Genomic DNA, 19,070 nt, shown 5'->3' on the forward strand with positions numbered 1-19,070 from the left:
ACACAATTTGATAATATTTATAGTTATGATGTCGTGATCAACTTGGTTCTCATGAAAGGAAAAGTTCTATATATTGTTTCGTGAGAAGATTTTGATCATATTTTAAGTAAGTTTGTTCTCCTTGGTGTTTGGACATGTTATATTTTTATGATTCTTTTTATTTGTTAACTATGATGTCCGATCAGCTTGCGCACATTTCTATAATATTTATAGTTATAATGTCCTCATGATCAATTTGGTTCTCATGGAAGGAAACTTCCATGTATTGTTTAACATGAGACGATCTTGATCATATTTTAAGAAACTTGGCTCTCACATATTACATTTAAAAAAAAATATAATTATGGTGTTCGAGTTAACTTGAGGGCATCTTGATTATGGTTGCAAGGAAGTACTTGATGAGTTGGGTTTTTAGTTATGATGTCCTGAGATCAGATTGTGCACATTTCGATAATATTTATAGTTATGATGTCCTAATCAACTTAGTTCTCATGAAAGGAAACATTTCATGTATTGTTTAATGAGAAGATCTTGATCATATTTTAAGAAGCTTGGTTCTCCTCTTGGTTTGGACGTGTTACATTTTTTGTGATTTTTTTAAAATTATGATGTTCAGAGATCAGCTTGCGCACATTTTGTTAATATTTATAATTATGATGTCCTGCTCAAGTTGTTTCTCATAGAAGGAAAAGTTTCATGTATTGTTTAATGAGAAGATCTTGATCATATTTTAAGAAGCTTGGTTCTCCTCTTGGTTTGGACGTGTTACATTTTTTGTGATTTTTTTAAAATTATGATGTTCAGAGATCAGCTTGCGCACATTTTGTTAATATTTATAATTATGATGTCCTGCTCAAGTTGTTTCTCATAGAAGGAAAAGTTTCATGTATTGTTTAGTGAGATGATCTTGATCACATTTTAAGAAACTTGGTTCTCCTCTTGTGTTTGGACATGTTACATTTTTATAAAAAAAAATTATTTTTGAAGTCATGATTAACTTGTGCACATTTTGATAATATTTATAATTATGATGTCATATCAACTTGGTTCACATAGAAGGAAAAGTTCCATGTATTGTTTAATGAGAAGATCTTGATCATATTTTAAGAAACTTGGTCCTCACATGTTACATTTTCTAAAATATAATTATGATGTTCTAGTTAGCTTGCACACATCTTGATTAAGGCTGCAAGGAAGCTCTTGAGTTGAGTTTATTGACACTTGAATTCTAAAAATTGATAAATATTTTAAGTGGAAAAAATGTTATAGTTTTGCCCATTTTATTGATGAAAAATAATAAAATGAACAATGAGGAACGATGAATTTTCTTTTGTATATGTACTCACATGGAATGAGAAGTTCCATGTATTGTTTAATGAGAAGGCTTTGATCATATTTTAAGAAACTAAGTTATCCTCCTCTTGGTGTTTGGACATGTTATAATTTTTATTATATATAACTATAATGTTCGAGTCAGTTTGTTTGTATCTCGATTATGGCTGCAAGAGGTTTTTGATGAGTTGGGTTGTTGAGTTTATTCCCACTTGAATTCTAAAATTGATAAATGTTTTAAGCGGAAAAAAAGTTTATAGTTTTTTCCTTTCCGTTAGATGATTAATAATGAAAAAATAATGAGCATTATTAAATGGATTTTCATATGTATGTACTTTCATGGAATGATAAGTTCCATGTATTTCATTTCCATGTTTTAAGAAACTTGATTATCCTCTTGGTGCTTGGACATGTTACATTTTTTTTTTTTGACTTTTTTAATTATATACAATTATAATGTTTAAATTAGATCAACTTGAGCGCATATTGATTAAAATTATAAGGAAGAGTTGGTTGTGTCACATTTGAAATGAACAATGAGGAAAAATGGATAATTCTTATGTATATGTACTTTCATGTATTGTTTAATGAGAAAATCTTGATTACATTTTAAAGAAATTATTGGTATTTGGAGTTTTAGTAATTTTGTATTGACTAATCACATGAGTTAATATTTTTGCTGCGATAAATTTTTGAAAATAAAAAAAATATAGAGAGAATTTTAATCATTTATTAATAAAAAAATACAGTATTTTTTAGTAATTTATTTTTTTGGACAGAATCTTTTGCTTTTTGACAAGTAATGACTAGGGGTGTACAAAACCGAACCGAGAACCGAACCAAACCGCAAACCGAGTCAACCCGGAAAAAAAACCCGACTAGTGGTTTGGTTTGACTTGGTTTGGTTTTGGAAAAAAAAACCCGACTATATTTGGGTTGGTTTGGTTTTAACTAAAAAAAACCAACCCGAGACCAAACCAACCCGAATTTATATATATAATTTTAAAATTTTATTTTATACATAAAAATATTTACTTTGATATAATTTTTAAATATTTCTTGTACTTTTTCATAGTTTTTTCTTTTAATATATTATTTCAAGTTTGAAACTTAGAATTATAAATGGGCCAATAAAGATTATAGTCCACATATGTTGGTAATTATAATAAAGCTTAAATCAAAATCAAATTAATACTAATGCAAAAAGAAAATCAATTCAACACTAAGAATGACAATAATATTGAATATTTGTTCTTTAGTTTTACATTGGTTTAGACAATTAAAATACATAATCTAATTTTAATTTTCTTTAATATTTAGTCATGTAACTAATACTTATTAAACTTAATTTTAGCATGATTTAGTACTTTTAAATTATGATCATTTTCATTCTGACTTGTTAATTTGCAATATTTGTTTTACGCGATTTCATTATTATTATTTTTGTTGGATATTTTAGTGTCATTAATCATATCATATTGTGTTATATTTTTAAGAAACATCTTAGATAGTTGTATTTTGGTAGGACTAAAGAAATATTTGAAGTACAAGTAAATTATATGTTGTGTATGAATACTTTACCGGAAAAACCCGAAACAACCCGAAAAACCGAAAAACCCGAAAAAACCCGAGGTTGAAAAACCCGAGTTTTATTGGTTTGGTTTGGTTCATAAATTTAAAAATCCGACACAAATGGTTTGGTTTGATATTTGAAAAACCCGAACCAACCCGGCCGTGTACACCCCTAGTAATGACCACAATAATACAAAAAGATAAAAAAGCAATAATAATAATAATAATAAAAATTTCAATCGAACCCTATTAAGCACAAGATTTTAGTGAGAGAAACAGTGCTTCTGAAACTCTCAATCCATTTTTTCTACTTTCTCTCTCTCTAGAAAAAGTGCATTTTAGCTTAAATTTTCTGCGAACAATTTTTTTTTTCATCGATTCAATTTCAATGGCTAACAGCAATCTTCCTCGAAGAATTATCAAGGTGAATTTTTCCTCTTTTTTCGATCCATCGTTTTTTTTTTTGATTTTAGAGACCCATTTTGTGTTTGATCACTAGGGTTTTGATCTACTGTACTTCGATTTAGTTTGATTTTGAGTTCGATAAAGTTTGAATTTGATGGTTTTTTTATTTTTTATTTACAGGAAACTCAGCGTCTTCTAAGTGAACCTGGTAAATATATATATCTGTGATAGCCATGTATTGGATTTTTAAATTTGTTTATTAGAAGTGAAATTATTTGAGTATTGGAATGAAATTGCCTCAATTTGAGCTGAATGGGTGGGGAATATAGATGATTTTGTGTAGATGAACTCGACTAGGTAGGGATTTAGTTGTTCTCAGTGGCGAAGCTAGGAATTTGAACGAGGGGATTCAAAAGGAAAGTTCTTATGCTGAGGATTCAACAAATTATATATACGCAAAAAAAAAGATCATTTTTTTTCCTTGTTTAAATAGTATAATTGAGCCCCTTTGCACCTATCTGCCTCTGCACCCTGTTGTTGTTGTTGTTTAATAAATCATGCCAAAAAGTTCTTGAATTTGTCTCCAAATAATTTGTGTTTAAAAGGTACTACTACAAAGATATCAGTTTTGAGCCATTTCTCTCTTCTCCTTTCATTCAAGATGCAATTTTGAGCTCTTTGAAGCATTTATGTTATCTTCATTAACTACATGAACGTATTTCCTAGGTTGATTGGACTAGGGTGCGGGTATCCGATGCGGATGTGATTCGACAAAATCTAGATTTTAAGATTCAGGTGTATTGATCCAAGTATGGATAGGGATGCCGGGATTCAGCTAAAAAAGTTAAAATGATAAAATAGAACTATAAAGATATTCAAAATCTTGAAAGATCTTCTAGGCCATCTTCCCCCAAGACCCAAACTTATTTTTTAAAGCTCTCTGGTAGTCTGGTTCTTCCCCTCAAAAAAGAAAAAGAAAGTCATTCTAGGCCTTCCACCAATACTCCTTACAGATCGTTGCTGCTACCTACCAGAAGTCAGAACACAACTGCTTGAATTCTCAGTTTCTCTTCGTTTGGCTTGGAATGTGAAGCAACGAATATTGACCAAGAGGAAAAGCTAAAAAGGAGACAAAAGGACTATAATATTGATTTTATGCCACTTCCCATGTCTTAAATCTATTTATCTTCTATTTTGAGAAATCAAAATCTCAAGTTTCCCCCAAATTTGCCAATGGACTTTGATCAAAGTATCCGATGTGGGTTGACCTTATCCCACACATATCCTGTACCTGCACCTGCACCTGTCTCCTATTGACATGGGTGCGGCTGCAAAAATGAGGAGTTCACGCAACCTAGCCTATTTCTCCTCTCCGTTCACCCAAGGTGCATTATTGTATTTTCTTCCTGAATTTCAGAGTATAGTAGACTTGATTTTGTTTGTTAATTTTGGTATGGCAAATGTTTATGCACCTTGAGACTTATTGCGAGTTTGTTCATTGGATTGTGGTTTTGGTTGATTCACGACCTATCTTTCTAAGAGAGTTTTAAAAGTTTTTGTGTGGTTTAACTTTGATTGCAGCACCAGGAATAAGTGCTTCTCCCTCAGAAGAAAATATGCGATATTTTAATGTCATGATTCTTGGTCCAACACAGTCTCCGTATGAAGGTAATTTGCTCAATAAATTATGCTAAGAAAATGGAAAAAAATAGTTATGCTAAGTAAATGAAAGTCCATGTTGCTATTGTGCGTCACATTGAGTAAATTGTGTCCTTTCTCTTGAATTGGTTCTTCACTTGTACATAGTTCTTGGTAAGATTTTCCACTAGTTTTCTTTTCCTGTTTCACGCTCCTACTTTCATTTGCCTACCTGGTCCCTCTTTGTAGTCTTTGGGATCTGAGTTATATTAGGCTTTGCAAATTTTGACGTAAAAAAGATAAATGGAACACAAAATCAACTGGTGTCCTGACTAATTAATTCTGCTAAAGTTGAAATGAACTTGACTAGCTGACTGCAATACCAGTAGGATGCAGGGTTGTATTTGTCAATTTGATTTAGTAGTAAGTTGTTAAATATGTCCCAACTCCCATAGTTTCAGTATCATTGTGTGCATGCTTATTATGTATATCTGAACGTATTTCTGACAACAGTATAGTGGATAGCTAGCTGTCCTTTTACAATTTTTTTTGGACTATAAATGGCATTTAGATGAAAGACATCTATCGTTGGTCTTCCAGTGTTTACTTTGATATGCATTTACATTACTTTCTTTTCTTTTAGTTCAACTGGTTTACCCTTATTGCTGGCCCATACATGATATGCTATTCTTTATTCTTTGAGTGACATATATCTTTTCTACCCTGTATAGTTTTTTTCTGCTGTAGTTTCCTTCCCTTAATTCCACTGCTTCCTGCTTTTGTGTAGGAGGTGTTTTCAAACTGGAACTCTTTTTGCCTGAAGAGTACCCAATGGCCGCGCCAAAGGTATTTGAACTCATCTATGGATGTTTTGGCATCTTTCAACAGATGCTCAGAATCTCAGTCAGGCTTCCCTAATTGCATATTCTAGAATTATATAGCTTGCGTTTGTATGGACTGACATTTTTTTATATTGTGCCCCCAAAGATCAGAATAGATGAATTACTTGATTTGACTTATTTGTCCGGAAGCATTAACTGCAATCTCCTTTCCAAATCATGTACCAGCTCATCTTTGTTGTTGATTGTGATACTCTCTGCTTCGTGGAGTTTTCATCTCTAATTCGGCTATGAGACCGTCATTAGAAGTTATTTGCTAGAAAGTTATTGTCTGTTGTCTTCATGTCTAGATTTGTGATTTACCGTTTACAATTTCCTGATATGCCATTGGAATATTAACTTCTAAAACTTCACTACTTGTATTCTTTTACCATCTCAATTATCATACATTATGTACTAATATGTAAATGTTCAGTTTTAATGTGTAATGCATGGATATTAAAGCTGATGATGATAACATAAGTTTGGGCATAAGTTAAGACTGCTCTCCTATATGTACTGGTTGTTTGCTCTTCTCTCTTTTCCCCCCTTTTCCAGTGATGTGCACAATGGGTGGGTTGTATTACCTTTAACTTGACTAACGAGTAGTTGGCCTAAATGAAATTATGAGTTCTGTCAAATGTTAATTTTAGGAAAATCAGTATGAATGATCAAACATAATTCTTAAATGCCGTTGTGAAATTTTTTCTTAAAAATTTGATCTCACTTCTACACAAGTTAGTACTGCACAAATTGACATAGATCACCAAAATCCCCAAAATTATTTATGACCTTAATAATGGGTGTACCCTTATTACTCATGTTCTTTCTTTCAGAAGTTTACAGCCGAACTCCATCAATTCAACTGGTTTGTTTTCTTGACTAGTTCAGGATGCTGCTTCAATTTTTCTTTCTGGGAATAGATTGGTTGTCTATCATTAACTGTTAACTGTTGAAGGAAATTTTCCTGATCGCAATGGTGATTAGTCATTAGAGCAGTTATAGCTAGTGTTTCTCTTGAAAATTTTCTTTTGTTGCTGAGACCCCTTTTAGTGTGTGTGTGTGTGTGGTGGGGTGGGGGTGGGTTCCCCCCTTATAAATCCTGTTCGTGATGAATATATTAATTCAGGCTGTTTTTCCTGGGGCAACATTAAGTGTATCAGGGGGTTTTAACTCCCAAGATGATAGTATATCATGAACTCTGCAGATACTTTTTCAGTTTGGCTCATATTTTATCTTATAAGCATCTCTTGAATTTACTTTCCTGGGAACTGAGTTGCAACCATGACACATTTTTGAACCTCGCTTGGAGGACAAGATGCCTCAGGTCTTGAGATGCTATGATTCCCTATGTTGCTTGCCCATAAATGCTTGGGGATTCATAGACAAATTTCCTTCATGGTTTTGCATGAGGGTTGCCCCTTCCTAAATGATCATGGGCTTTTACCTATATGCAGTATGTAGGGTTGATCACATATTGGTTGTAGGGATTATGTGTGTTCTTGCTGTAAAAATTAAAATGTGAATTAAGTTTGTGCTATTTTTGTTGCTGCTATTAATTCAGTCATTGATCAAGTTGCATACTATTTACAGGTTCGATTCCTCACCAAAATCTATCATCCGAATATTGATAAGGTTTGTTCTGTTATTCGATTCTGTTATACATAATTTCTAAGCCACAAGCTGCCTCGCTTATGTTGACCATCATTATGAAGCTTGGAAGGATATGCCTTGATATTCTCAAGGACAAGTGGAGTCCTGCTCTTCAGATTCGTACCGTTCTTTTGAGGTATTAAATATCTTCGATAATCTTTTTTACATATTTCTGGAGCACTGTTCCTGAGGATTTAATGAATTTTAAAAATTTCATCACCAAGTTTTGGCTATAAGATGGTAGACGTTAACAATATAGGTGCTTCTTTTTCAGCATTCAAGCACTTTTGAGTGCTCCAAATCCAGATGATCCACTCTCTGAGAACATTGCAAAGCACTGGAAGTCAAACGAGGCTGAAGCTGTTGAAACGGGTAATTTGCCTTTACGGTCTTTCCATTATGTACCAGTACAATGTCGAACATTGAATACACTCAATGCCTGATTATGCATTGCCGATTAGTCCTTGATTTCAGTTTCCTTTCTTTAACCTTGCAGCTAAAGAATGGGCGCGTCTTTATGCAAGTGGTGCCTGAAGACCATAATTAAGTGATTTTCTAACGGAAAAAAAAACCCCGTGGAATGTTATTGATCCACTGTTTAATCCGAATGGGACTTGGGAGGACTGAAGCTGAATGCTTCAAATTACCCATCTAGAATTGTTGCCCTGTCCTTGAAATTGTACAATTGAACGATGTACCTTTTTTTCAAGTTGAATTGGTCTTTACTACTATATCAGAAACGGTACTAAAGTATTATCTCACAGAACACTGAATTGGAGGACAACGTTTGTTGTGCGAGTCCTCGTGACTTTGTCCGAGTAGGTTGCTTTCCACTTCTCTTTTTGAACCAAGGATCTATCGGAAACAACCTCTCTACCCCATGAAGGTTGGGGCAAGGCTTGTGTACTTGTTATCCTCTCAAACCTCACTTGTGGGATTACATTGTAGAAACAATACGAACCTCAAAACTATAACTATTTCAGTCGAGGAAATAGGACAAATGAAGTTGTCTTTGGTAGGGAATAGTGAGGTGGTAACTATCTATTTGTCCTTTAACACGAGGTTTCGGGTTTAAAAAAATGGGAATATAGTTTTGTTTGGGTATTACTTTCATAGAGTTGTCAGTTTTAAAGTCATTGAAGTTTGTTGTTGGTATAGGTGAAAGATTGAATAGTTTACCCAGTTCCTTCTTGTTTGAAGAAGCCCTCTAAATCAATTGGTATTTTTTTCAAAAAAAACAAATTCGAAATAAGAAATTCAGCGTTTCACTAAGATTTTGAATAGTGGTCTCTAATTTGTTGTTTCTATTTCGACTCTTCTTTGGAGAAAGATGATCAATCAATTTCCAATCATGGTCCTTGTGGATTAGAATTCATTTAAGAAATTTCAAATATTTAAGATCTCAATTTCACTATTTAGTACAAAAATTCAAAGAGATCTGTTTTCTTTAGGGCCGTATTTTGTTATAGGGACATATAAGCATAAAACTTGAAATTTTCATTTGTACACTTTAACTATGTGGGGATTTTAGTATTCTTGAATTTAATTTAATTTATTTATATTATTCACCTTCGAAACTATGTGAGAATCCTATTACTTTTAAACTACAGAAGAGCCTTATTATAATCCTTTAAACATTGTAATACAATGCAACAGTCAAAATATTTCACACAATACATAAATGTACCTTTTATCCTAGTTTCAGTAGATATTTGTGCACGAGATACACTTGTCCTACATGTTAATTCACGTGTAATACACTTGAATTAATTTGTGTTATGTGATATAGGATACCTACATCTACTCGTTCAATTTTATACGTTTTTAAGTCTGTACTTGTGCTCATCCAAAAATAGAAAATACAAATATCAATTAAAATTAAATTTAAATAACACGTTTATATATCACGTCAAATAGTATACTATAAAAAATTGGTAGTCAAAATGTTACTGATGTATCTGAGTCATGCAGCCACGTTAAGATTTTACAGTGGTCACTGTGCCACTGTTTTAACAATAGGAGGATAGGAAATAGACTAAAATATGGCATTGGGATTAGTAGCTATTTGACATGACTCTTCCATGTTTATATATATATAGAGGTCTATAAGTAAACCAAGATGATTGATAGATAGGTAGATCTATTCATTAGCTACAATATTGAATGATATTTGATCCCATTGACTCATTTTTTTCTGGATTAATTTGAGTTTGTATTGTAAATTTATATTTTGAATCAAGAAAGTGCAAAAAGAAAAAGGAACATGTCACAAGGGGTGATTTTTGAATTTTTGACTTTAATTACAAAACTCTGGGGATTAAGAGAAGGTGTGAGCGGTTGATGATAGTGTGTATTAAAAGAGACGACGATAAGTTGAAGAAGTATTACGAAAAGATGATTAGATAAGACATGACTCATCTGCGATATATCAAGGACATCACCTTAGTGTAGTCAAGCGTCTACCTAGTATCCTTTTCAAAATGATTATTATTATTTTCTTACTATATTATTTCTTCAATTCTAGTATCACATGTTTTCTTTACTCTAGATATTGTATTATTTGGTGTTAAAATTGTTCTCTTCACTTTTATTTTCAACATGATTTTTTTCCCTAGTGGATTTGCACTTGTTTTTCGATACTTCTTTATTTGAACTGAGGGTCCACCAAAAGTAACTTTTTTGTTTTCGCAAATATAGAAATAATGTTGCATATACGCTGCCTTCTTCAAAATCTATTTATGAGATTACATGAGATAAGTTGTTATTGTAATTAATTACTCCCTCCGTTTAAAAAAGAATGATCTTCTTTCAATTTATTCCATTTCAAAAAGAATGTCCCCTTCCCTTTTTTAACAATATTTTAATTTCAACTTTCCACGTGACATAATGTCCCTTTCCCTTTTTTAACAATATTTTAATTTCAGCTTTCCATGTGACATATTTAAGATCACAAGATTAAAGGACATTTTAATATATTTGACATAATTTTAATTTAGGATAACAAAATTAAAAAATCTTTTTTATTTTCTCATATTTTGTACTAAATTAAAGTAGATCATTTTTTTTAAAATGGAGAAAGTACTAAAATTCTTTCAAATAACCTCTATTGTCCATAGAACATAAAGTTAATTTTGTCTATAGTGAGTGACACTGACTTATGAAGTGTCATTCAGCAAAGTGTCTTTTTATTCTTTATCCATTACAAATCCCAATTTTTCTACCAACTTATTTATAAACTTTGTTGCTTCTCTTATTTTGGACCTTCCTACAATGTCATGTCCTTTTCCCCACTTTGTCTTCTTTTTAATTAAAATAATATTCGGATCAGTTTGAGTGTGTATCGATTATGATAAAAGTTTATTCATTTAAAATGTTAATATCAAGTGGATTGATGGGGTACATCAAGTGAAGTTGTTCTAAATATTTGACTTTGAAATATGATATTATTAGGTTCATGTAACAATTATTTATTAAATTAGTTTTCGATCGTGTATAAGTTAATCCAAACACCACAATTATCGAAAAAATTGTAGATATTCCTCTCCCTAATGCCACTCCACAAATCCAAGATAGGATTGAGGGACCATACAATTGTTATACACAGTGTATGTATACATCGAAGAAGAAAAAATGTCAACGTATAGTACAGTTGATCAACAACAACAACAACAAATCCAATGTAATCCCATAACGTAGTCTCCATTTGAAACATTACCATAGTTGAGGTTTCACATCAATGTATCAAGAAGCAAACAACAATTATAAAGTTGAGGACTGAGTATATAGCAAGACCAATGAATAGGTGAAAATTGACAACTTTTATTGATAGAATGCTTATTCAGCTATATATTGCTGCAGTAAAATCAGCTCTACAAAGAAGTCGGAAGAGGAATGAATGAATGAACGAATGAATGAATGAATACTCGAGGGTAAAAAAGGAGACTAGACTTTCCCTCTATAGACCACAACAACCATGTCACATGTATATGTAAAAAAATACTTTCTAGATGGGAGCGAAGAGGGTGTTCAGAGTAATCATCAGGCAATTTGGAATGGCAAGAGAAGCACAATGAAATGTCAACTATGCTCCTAATGACGGTAATGCCTAATCAAATCCTCCAACACCTTTGGATTTGGGATATACAACTCCATCACGAGTCTGCCATACCTGTACATCTTAAATGTAGGTAGTGTTGTAATGTTCTCTGCTGCAGCGATTGCTGGGCTTTGTTCAACGTCCACCTTCAGTATAGAAAACAAAAGACCATTACTATTGAGTTTTCTTCATTCCCCTGTTGTGCATGCATGTAAAATCATTATAGCATGACGTTGCCTATGATTGTTTACCTCGAGAAAACTTACTGAACGATATTTGGTGCTTAAGGTATCCATTACTAAGGACATCTGCTTGCATTGTTCGTTGGATGCTTCTTTAAAAAGGATCACAGATGTAGCTGCAGTTTTTCAACAGTAGAGTTATATAGTAAATGATGCAATGAAGGTTAAGATAGCTATGCAGGAAAGTCTACCATATGATGTAATTGCAGTGTGGAACTTGTCAAGATCCAAAACCAAGTCCACCTTGCGAACAAATGTCATATTGTGAACATCTTCTCCTTGTGACTTCTTTAATTCAACTCGGCAATGGAATAAAAATTCAGCAAGCTCTCTGTCATTTGGAAGTTCCTGCCGCAGAATCTCATAATCTCTCACAGCGTCAGCCCATCTTTCCAGCTATAATCCATTGCATACAATCAAAATTATGATTTTTGCAGTAAAAGTAAGTCTTATAGTAAGATGTAAAGGTGGCATGTCACCTTGACATTTGAGGCAGCTTTTTGAAAAAGAGCTTTAGTATAATGTGGCTGGATAAGTAGAGCATGGTTGCAATCATCCAAAGATTTTTCCCACTGTTCAAGTTTATACCAGCAAGTTGCTCTATTGCAGTAGAGAATCAAATTCAAAGAATCACGCGACAGCCCTTCCCCATAAGCACTGCAAGCTTCTATATATCTTCCAGATTTAAATAACTCGTTTCCAAGAGAACGAGCTCGCCCCACCAGCCTCATGTTTTTGAGTAAACCAATAACTTCAGCACTTTGAAGATCAACTTGTGCAGCTCTTTCAATCGCAGCACAAGCATTATCAAACCTGCAGATATTCATGATCGGTTTGTATATTACAAAAACCTATGCAGTACTTATAATAATAATAAGTGATAAACTCACTTTCCAAGAGTGTTCTCAATCTGAGCTTGGACAAAGAATATGTATGCTTCAGATATCATCCCAAAAAGTTTTGACTTGTATGCTCTCGCAGATGCCTCATACATCCTAGCTTTATACATCCACAATTCAGCATCCGTTAATTGATGTAGCTTCAAATGAGCTTCCGCTTGACACGCAAATAGCTGTATCATCAATTCAATATCACAAATTCAGTACCAACATTTCATCACACAACGTACGTAATTACCTGAGCAGATGCCTCAGCTCCACGACTAGTTGCTGCTTCAGCTTCTTTTAACACACTCGTCCAATCTCCAAGTCTCCGAGCCTCACTACATTTATTGATATGGTTCTCCACTGTTTCCAACTTGTGCAACTCTGCTTCTTCTGGTATCTGATCTAGCGAAAATAAACACTTCCTTGCATTTTCAACCTGTCCTAAACTGTAAACAAGCTATTATGTAAATGCCAATAATTCAAATTCAGAATCAGGGTAGAGAAAAAAAACTTACATAAGTAACAAAGATCCTAAACGCTGGTGTGCTCGAACATATGTTGGAGCTAATCTAATGGCTTCTTCACATTCTTTCACTGCTTCCGTTATTCGCTTAAGACCCATTAACGCAGCAGCTCGATTACAATGCAATCTTCCATCGCCCGGAGAAATTGCTATAGCTTTGTCATAAAAATACAACGCTTCTAAAAAATTACCCTTCTTGTAATTCTCATTCCCTTTCACCTTCAATTCTTCCGAATTAATTTTCCAACTGGATTCCGGCGAACCACTACCGGAAACTCGACGGGCTCTCGGAGTAGCTCCGGCAGGCATTATGCTCCCGTACCCATACATCCCGGGTATCATCTCATTGTCACTTAACACAGTCCTAACAGGCTTACTACGCATCCCAGTTATCACCTTACCGGACGGGCAAATATTGCCGGCCGGAACTATTTCAACTCTAGATGAACTCGAACCCGAACCCGAACCCGACTTTCTAGTATCGGAAGAACTCACACTCCGACCCGATGAACCTGTAGTACTACAACTCATTCGAGTCCTCAATGTTGAACCCAGTTTGAGTATTCGAGGATCGTCATGTCTCTTAGCTTCGTCAAACCTCAAAGAATTTTTCATCCGATCAGCTAAAGGGGTAGTAGAACCCATTTCAGAATTTCTCTTAAATATCCTCTTTTTTTCTATACAATTCAACAATGGTAGAAGGTTTCAAATAGAAGAAGATGTCTTTTTATACTACATAGTTATGGTTTTAATAGGAAAATATTTAGCTTTTATATGGCTACTATTTTTTTTTATGACTTGTTCAAATCATAGGCTTGAAGATTTCAAACTAGTATATTTGATCTAATTTAAATATTTTTACAAACAAAACTTTAGCAAATTGTTAATACAACATATTAATGATGTATACTTGTGTAATATTTATAACCTAATTGGTCGAACTTTGATCCTCTAAGGGGACGTTTGGTTACTGGTTAAAGTCATGCAAATATTAGTTATGTAGGATATAGTTATGCAAAATTTAGTTATGTAGGGTTTAGTTATGCATGGTTTAGTTAGGTAGAGATTACATTACATGAATTATTAACTATTGAATATTGATTTTAATATAAATTAATATATATTATTTACAAATAAAATAAGTAAGCAAATAGTATAAATTCTCCCTTAAAAAAAAAGAAATTTTCTCTATACATACTTAACTAGCAATTCTGTGTTTTTTTAATGTTTAAAGATTATAAAAATAAAATACTATTGAAAAATTTGAGGGCCCCATTAACCCTGAACTTTATGAAATAATATTTTTCTTAAAAATTGCTTGGCGCCCAAGTAGGTTATGTTTTATGCTTTGAGTAGTGGTGAATCTGTGCTTACCATGTAATATATGAATTCAATAGTATGGGATGTGTGTAGACCTTTGTGCACCGAGCAAAAATCCCGTGGAAGGGTGTTATAATTCAATGTCTTTGGGGGTTAGTGTCGTGTTGAGATTTGGTAACCAGTCAAGGGTCTTGTGTGCGTTCTAGAATATAATTTCTTGTTATGATACCCGGTAGAAGGGAATAATTTCGGAGTATACAAATTCTCAACCATTGTGGTGATTCTTTGATAAGGATTTGCAAGTCGGTTTAAGGACCCTAGTATCGTGACCCTAGTGAAGAAATAGGGCTGAATCTGGGTCTATTGTGTGAAGAGAATTGAAGGGAAATTCGTAGGTGATGGGTGTGATTTTACGAATGTGTGATACATACTTGTTCTCTCGTTATTGTGATGCTTGTATATGTACGCGTGTGAAAATATTGATCATAAATGTTGAATGTGTGATCTTGATGTGCTATTATGATTGTGATGTGTGATTGGGATCGGATTGCCACGTTTCAGCATGCTAACTTATGGGATCGATTGCCACGTTCGACATAAAAATTGAATCGAATTGCCACATTCCCACATGCTAACAGTTTGACTTTGGGTCCCGTGAGAGGGCCAACTACTTGTGATAAATGTGTATGGTGAAACATGTTATATTGATATCGTGATGTGCATATATTGGGATGATTACGTTCATGATTAATGAGGTTAGGTGTAAGTGAAATCTAGGAGTTTACATATGAGTGCAGTATAGTGTGTAGATAATTGCATAGGTTTGACTCGTTGAGGAAGAGCGATCTCGTAGAAAGAAGATAGGTGGTAATTGGAGAGTGGAGAAGAGAGCGGTCCAGACATGATCCTTTTTTTTTTATATATATTATGAGGTGGGCGTCGGATTGACCGATGATGCCTACCAGTACGTGTGGTTGTACTGATACTACTCTTGGTATGTCTTTTTGACATAGTCTGGATGCAGGATTAATGATGATGTTCCATTATGTGAAGACGAAGAAATCCTCCAGCAGCTTCGACGTTTCATTCCACATGGTGAAAGCTGTGTCTTTTGATTATTTAGAGCAGTTATTGTTCTTAGTAGCTCTTGTGCTTGTCAGACTAGGTCCTTGGGGGTTGTAAAACTATAGTTATTAAAGTTGTTTTCTCATTTGGAGTAATTATTAATTTCCTTAATTCGCCTTCGTTTCCTTTAATTTCCGCATGTCTTCTAATTGTTGGGTATGAAGATTCTCCTACTTAGGTGTTAGAGTGGGTGCCCGCACGGCCCAGTGGGTTGGGTCGTGACAGTAAAAGAGCCAATCAACATGTTTTGCCAGAGGAAAATCTGACAAACTAATGATTGATCATTGTGATTGGGGTTTTGCGGGCTAAACTTTTAACGAATTATATATATACGTTTTTTTTTAAGTTGACATCATATTTGAGTTTTTTCCCCATAAAATTTATCTGTAATGATTTCTAATAAACAAAAACCATACTTTTTATGTTTCTATTTATATCTCGTTCTTATTAGAAATAAACTAATTTATGTTTATTTATTGAAAATTTGACTTCTAGAGAATGTGAAACTTAATAAAAATGATTAATTTGCTTAGTTTCATAAGAAACGTGAAACCTAATAAAAATGGTGGCAACTAAATGAGAACGAAGGGAGTACAAAATTAATCCAAAATAGACGACACATATGTTAAGAGTATTTGCAGTAATATATTTTATTTTATTTTTAGCAAAATATAAGTTTTAATTTTCTTTTCGAAAACTCGTTTATCCTTTGCCAAAGTGAAGCATATGGCAATGTTGCCATATGTTGAATTTTTTTTCCTTTTTCTTTTTTATGATAAGGAAATTTATCGTTGCTAATTTTTTGAATTTATATACGTATGTTGAATTCTTTCATACTAACTAATACTCTTCTCGTCTTAATTTATGTGATTATATGTCATTGAATTTAAAGTTTAGGAATAAAAGATTATTTTTTTAAAAAGAAAATTTGTGTTCTAAAATAAATCAAAATATTTAAATATATATCATCTCGACAAAAGGGAAAGTTTAAAAAATTGAAACGGTACTACTAAATATAGGAATTTACTTTTATATGAGCTTAAATTCTCCAAACTATATAGGCATAATATAACACCGCCACCGGTAATCGTTGCGAGTGTTTTAAGTTATTTTATTATAATGAAACAATTAAATTTCTTAAGAATGCACGATACAGTTTGTGCGCTCCAAACTATAATGACTTTTTTGTTCATTCAAAAATGTTTACATTCTCTTGATAGTTCTCGTGAGTGTTTTGATTAAGACAAAACCTAATTATTTCTTTGTTTTTCAAGTTGTTACATTAATAATTACTCTTTAATTAACAATAATTAGAAAGTTCCAAACAATTTTTCCATTAATTAATTTCTACTTTATATATTCTTCATCCTATGAAAAATATTTGTCCCTTTGCATCACGGCATTTCTAACTAGGGAATAAATTTCAATTATTGTTTCAAAATACTTTCAAAAAGTCATCATTGATTAACTCATAAAAAGTAAAAAAAGAAAAGGTTAGTATATTTCTTTCGCTTTAATTATCTTACTATTTTTATGGTTCATTTAATTAGTATTCTCATCTAATTTGCGTAAAGATAAAAACATTTACTACAAACCAAATGATCCGTGATGACAAAAACATTTACTATATAGAGTATATTTATGGGATAATTAAGGATGATTAGGAGTATAATACTAGTTTTTGATAGATTAAGTAATTAAGAACATTCCTCATTATATTATTGTGCAATTTTATTTGTTGATTAAGTAGACAAATATTATTGGACATCTTAAAATGATATACTGGACAATTATTATTGAACGAGGAAGTAACATTTTATGAATTTGTCCTTTGCATCATGAATCTTTGTTGTTATCTACTAGAAAAAAAAACAAAAAAAATGTTGTTTATAGCAACATGTTGCATATAATATAAGTAACAATTTTTACTTCCAATGCATACTTTTAATTAGTCCAATTAGTTCATGGTGCTTTATTTCTTTTTGTTTGATTATTTCACTATTTTATTGTTAATATACTTTTTAATATGTAAGTTGTTTTTATCAGAGCTTTATTGGCTTTTGTGTTTTCCAAATTTATTTCGAAAATGTTTTTCTTGAGTAGAGGCAATAAGAACAAAAACAACATATTAGTGTAATTCTACAAAGTGAAGCGTAGAAAGGGTTGAATGTACACATACATTATCCCTATTTTAGAGGTAAAAATATTGTTTTTAATAGGCCCTCATTTTTTCTTTAACAGGAAATCTATCGAAAACAACATTTTTGCCTCACATAAGATAAGAATAACTATGTATACTCTATATTCCACATATACTTCAATTATGAATTCATATTCAGTATGTTATTATTGTAATTCTTGGTTAGGTCATCAAAAAGTTTCTCTAGGCAACATAGTTCATATATGTGGAGATTTACGATGATGTCAGACATCGTATTGGTGTAGGTTGGATGAAATAGAGGCTCACCCTTATAAGATAAAGCAGTGTCATCAAAACTTATGGAAGTTTTTATAGTATGGTTGTTAGACCAATTATGTTGTAGTAGAGTGTTAGCGAGTTAAGAACTCTTAGACGAAAGTTGCAGAAAATAAAGATGATGAGATGGATGTGTAGACATACTAGGAGAGATCGAATTAGAAATGAAGATATCCAAGAGAACATGAAAGTTGCTTTAGAGAAGGAAAAGATGCGAGAAGCGAGACTGATGTGATTGAACATGTAAAGAGAGGAGATGCACAAATACTCCAAAGTGGAGGGTAGTAGCCTAGTAGGTAGTAGAATATGGTCTTGTTTATCTATATGAGTAGTCGTAGTATTATTCATGTAATTTCATGTTCCTTGATTTCTATTATTATATGCCAATTTTGTACTTCGGTTATCTTTTAATTATATATTTATTTATTGTGTATAATGCTTTATCATTTTTAATATTTTCTTAAGCTGATGTTCTATTAGAAACAACCTATATTTTTAGGGTAAAAATAAGGTCTATGTACAATACCCTCTCTATATTCCATTTTATGAAATTACATCTAGTGTGTTATTATTATTATTATTATTATAACGTATAATTAAGAAAAGGGAAAAGGACCTGATATACCCTTCAACTTTGTCATTTGGAGCTAATATGCCCCTTATTATGAAAGTGGCTCATATATACCCTTACCGTTATACAAACGGCTCACATATACCCCTACCGTTATAAAATGAGCTCACATATACCCTTCATTTAACGGAAGTGAAAAAATTACTTTTAAATTTATATTTTTGACTTTTAATTTTCTTAAAAATTATTTAGGGGTATAGATGATTCTTCTAGCAAAGTTCAAGATATATTTTAATCTTTTTCATACATAAATTATTTTTTGACTTTTTGATTATAACTATTTGAGTTTCTT

General features: G+C 32.5%; 2 protein-coding genes across 2 annotated transcripts; one reads left to right on the forward strand and one right to left on the reverse strand.

The window, feature by feature from the left end:
- The first annotated feature begins 3,165 nt into the window (after window positions 1-3,165).
- LOC102586208 (ubiquitin-conjugating enzyme E2 36-like) lies at window positions 3,166-8,276 on the forward strand. The gene is made up of 8 exons (XM_006359987.2): window positions 3,166-3,328; window positions 3,490-3,517; window positions 4,891-4,977; window positions 5,735-5,793; window positions 7,419-7,460; window positions 7,541-7,614; window positions 7,753-7,850; window positions 7,975-8,276. The coding sequence occupies exons 1-8, from the start codon at window positions 3,293-3,295 to the stop codon at window positions 8,010-8,012; spliced, it is 462 nt and encodes a 153-aa protein (XP_006360049.1). The 5' UTR covers window positions 3,166-3,292; the 3' UTR covers window positions 8,013-8,276.
- Window positions 8,277-11,305: 3,029 nt separating this feature from the next.
- On the reverse strand, window positions 11,306-13,911 carry LOC102595487 (TPR repeat-containing thioredoxin TTL1-like). The gene is made up of 7 exons (XM_006360014.2): window positions 13,219-13,911; window positions 12,954-13,149; window positions 12,707-12,888; window positions 12,296-12,629; window positions 12,008-12,212; window positions 11,826-11,932; window positions 11,306-11,720 (listed from the first exon to the last, which is right to left on the reverse strand). Exons 1-7 carry the CDS (start codon window positions 13,869-13,871, stop codon window positions 11,568-11,570), a joined length of 1,830 nt encoding a protein of 609 aa, XP_006360076.1. The 5' UTR covers window positions 13,872-13,911; the 3' UTR covers window positions 11,306-11,567.
- Between the last annotated feature and the right edge of the window lie 5,159 nt (window positions 13,912-19,070).

The sequence above is a fragment of the Solanum tuberosum genome, unplaced genomic scaffold, assembly GCF_000226075.1.
Source record: "Solanum tuberosum cultivar DM 1-3 516 R44 unplaced genomic scaffold, SolTub_3.0 scf00312, whole genome shotgun sequence".
Taxonomy (NCBI): domain Eukaryota; kingdom Viridiplantae; phylum Streptophyta; class Magnoliopsida; order Solanales; family Solanaceae; genus Solanum; species Solanum tuberosum.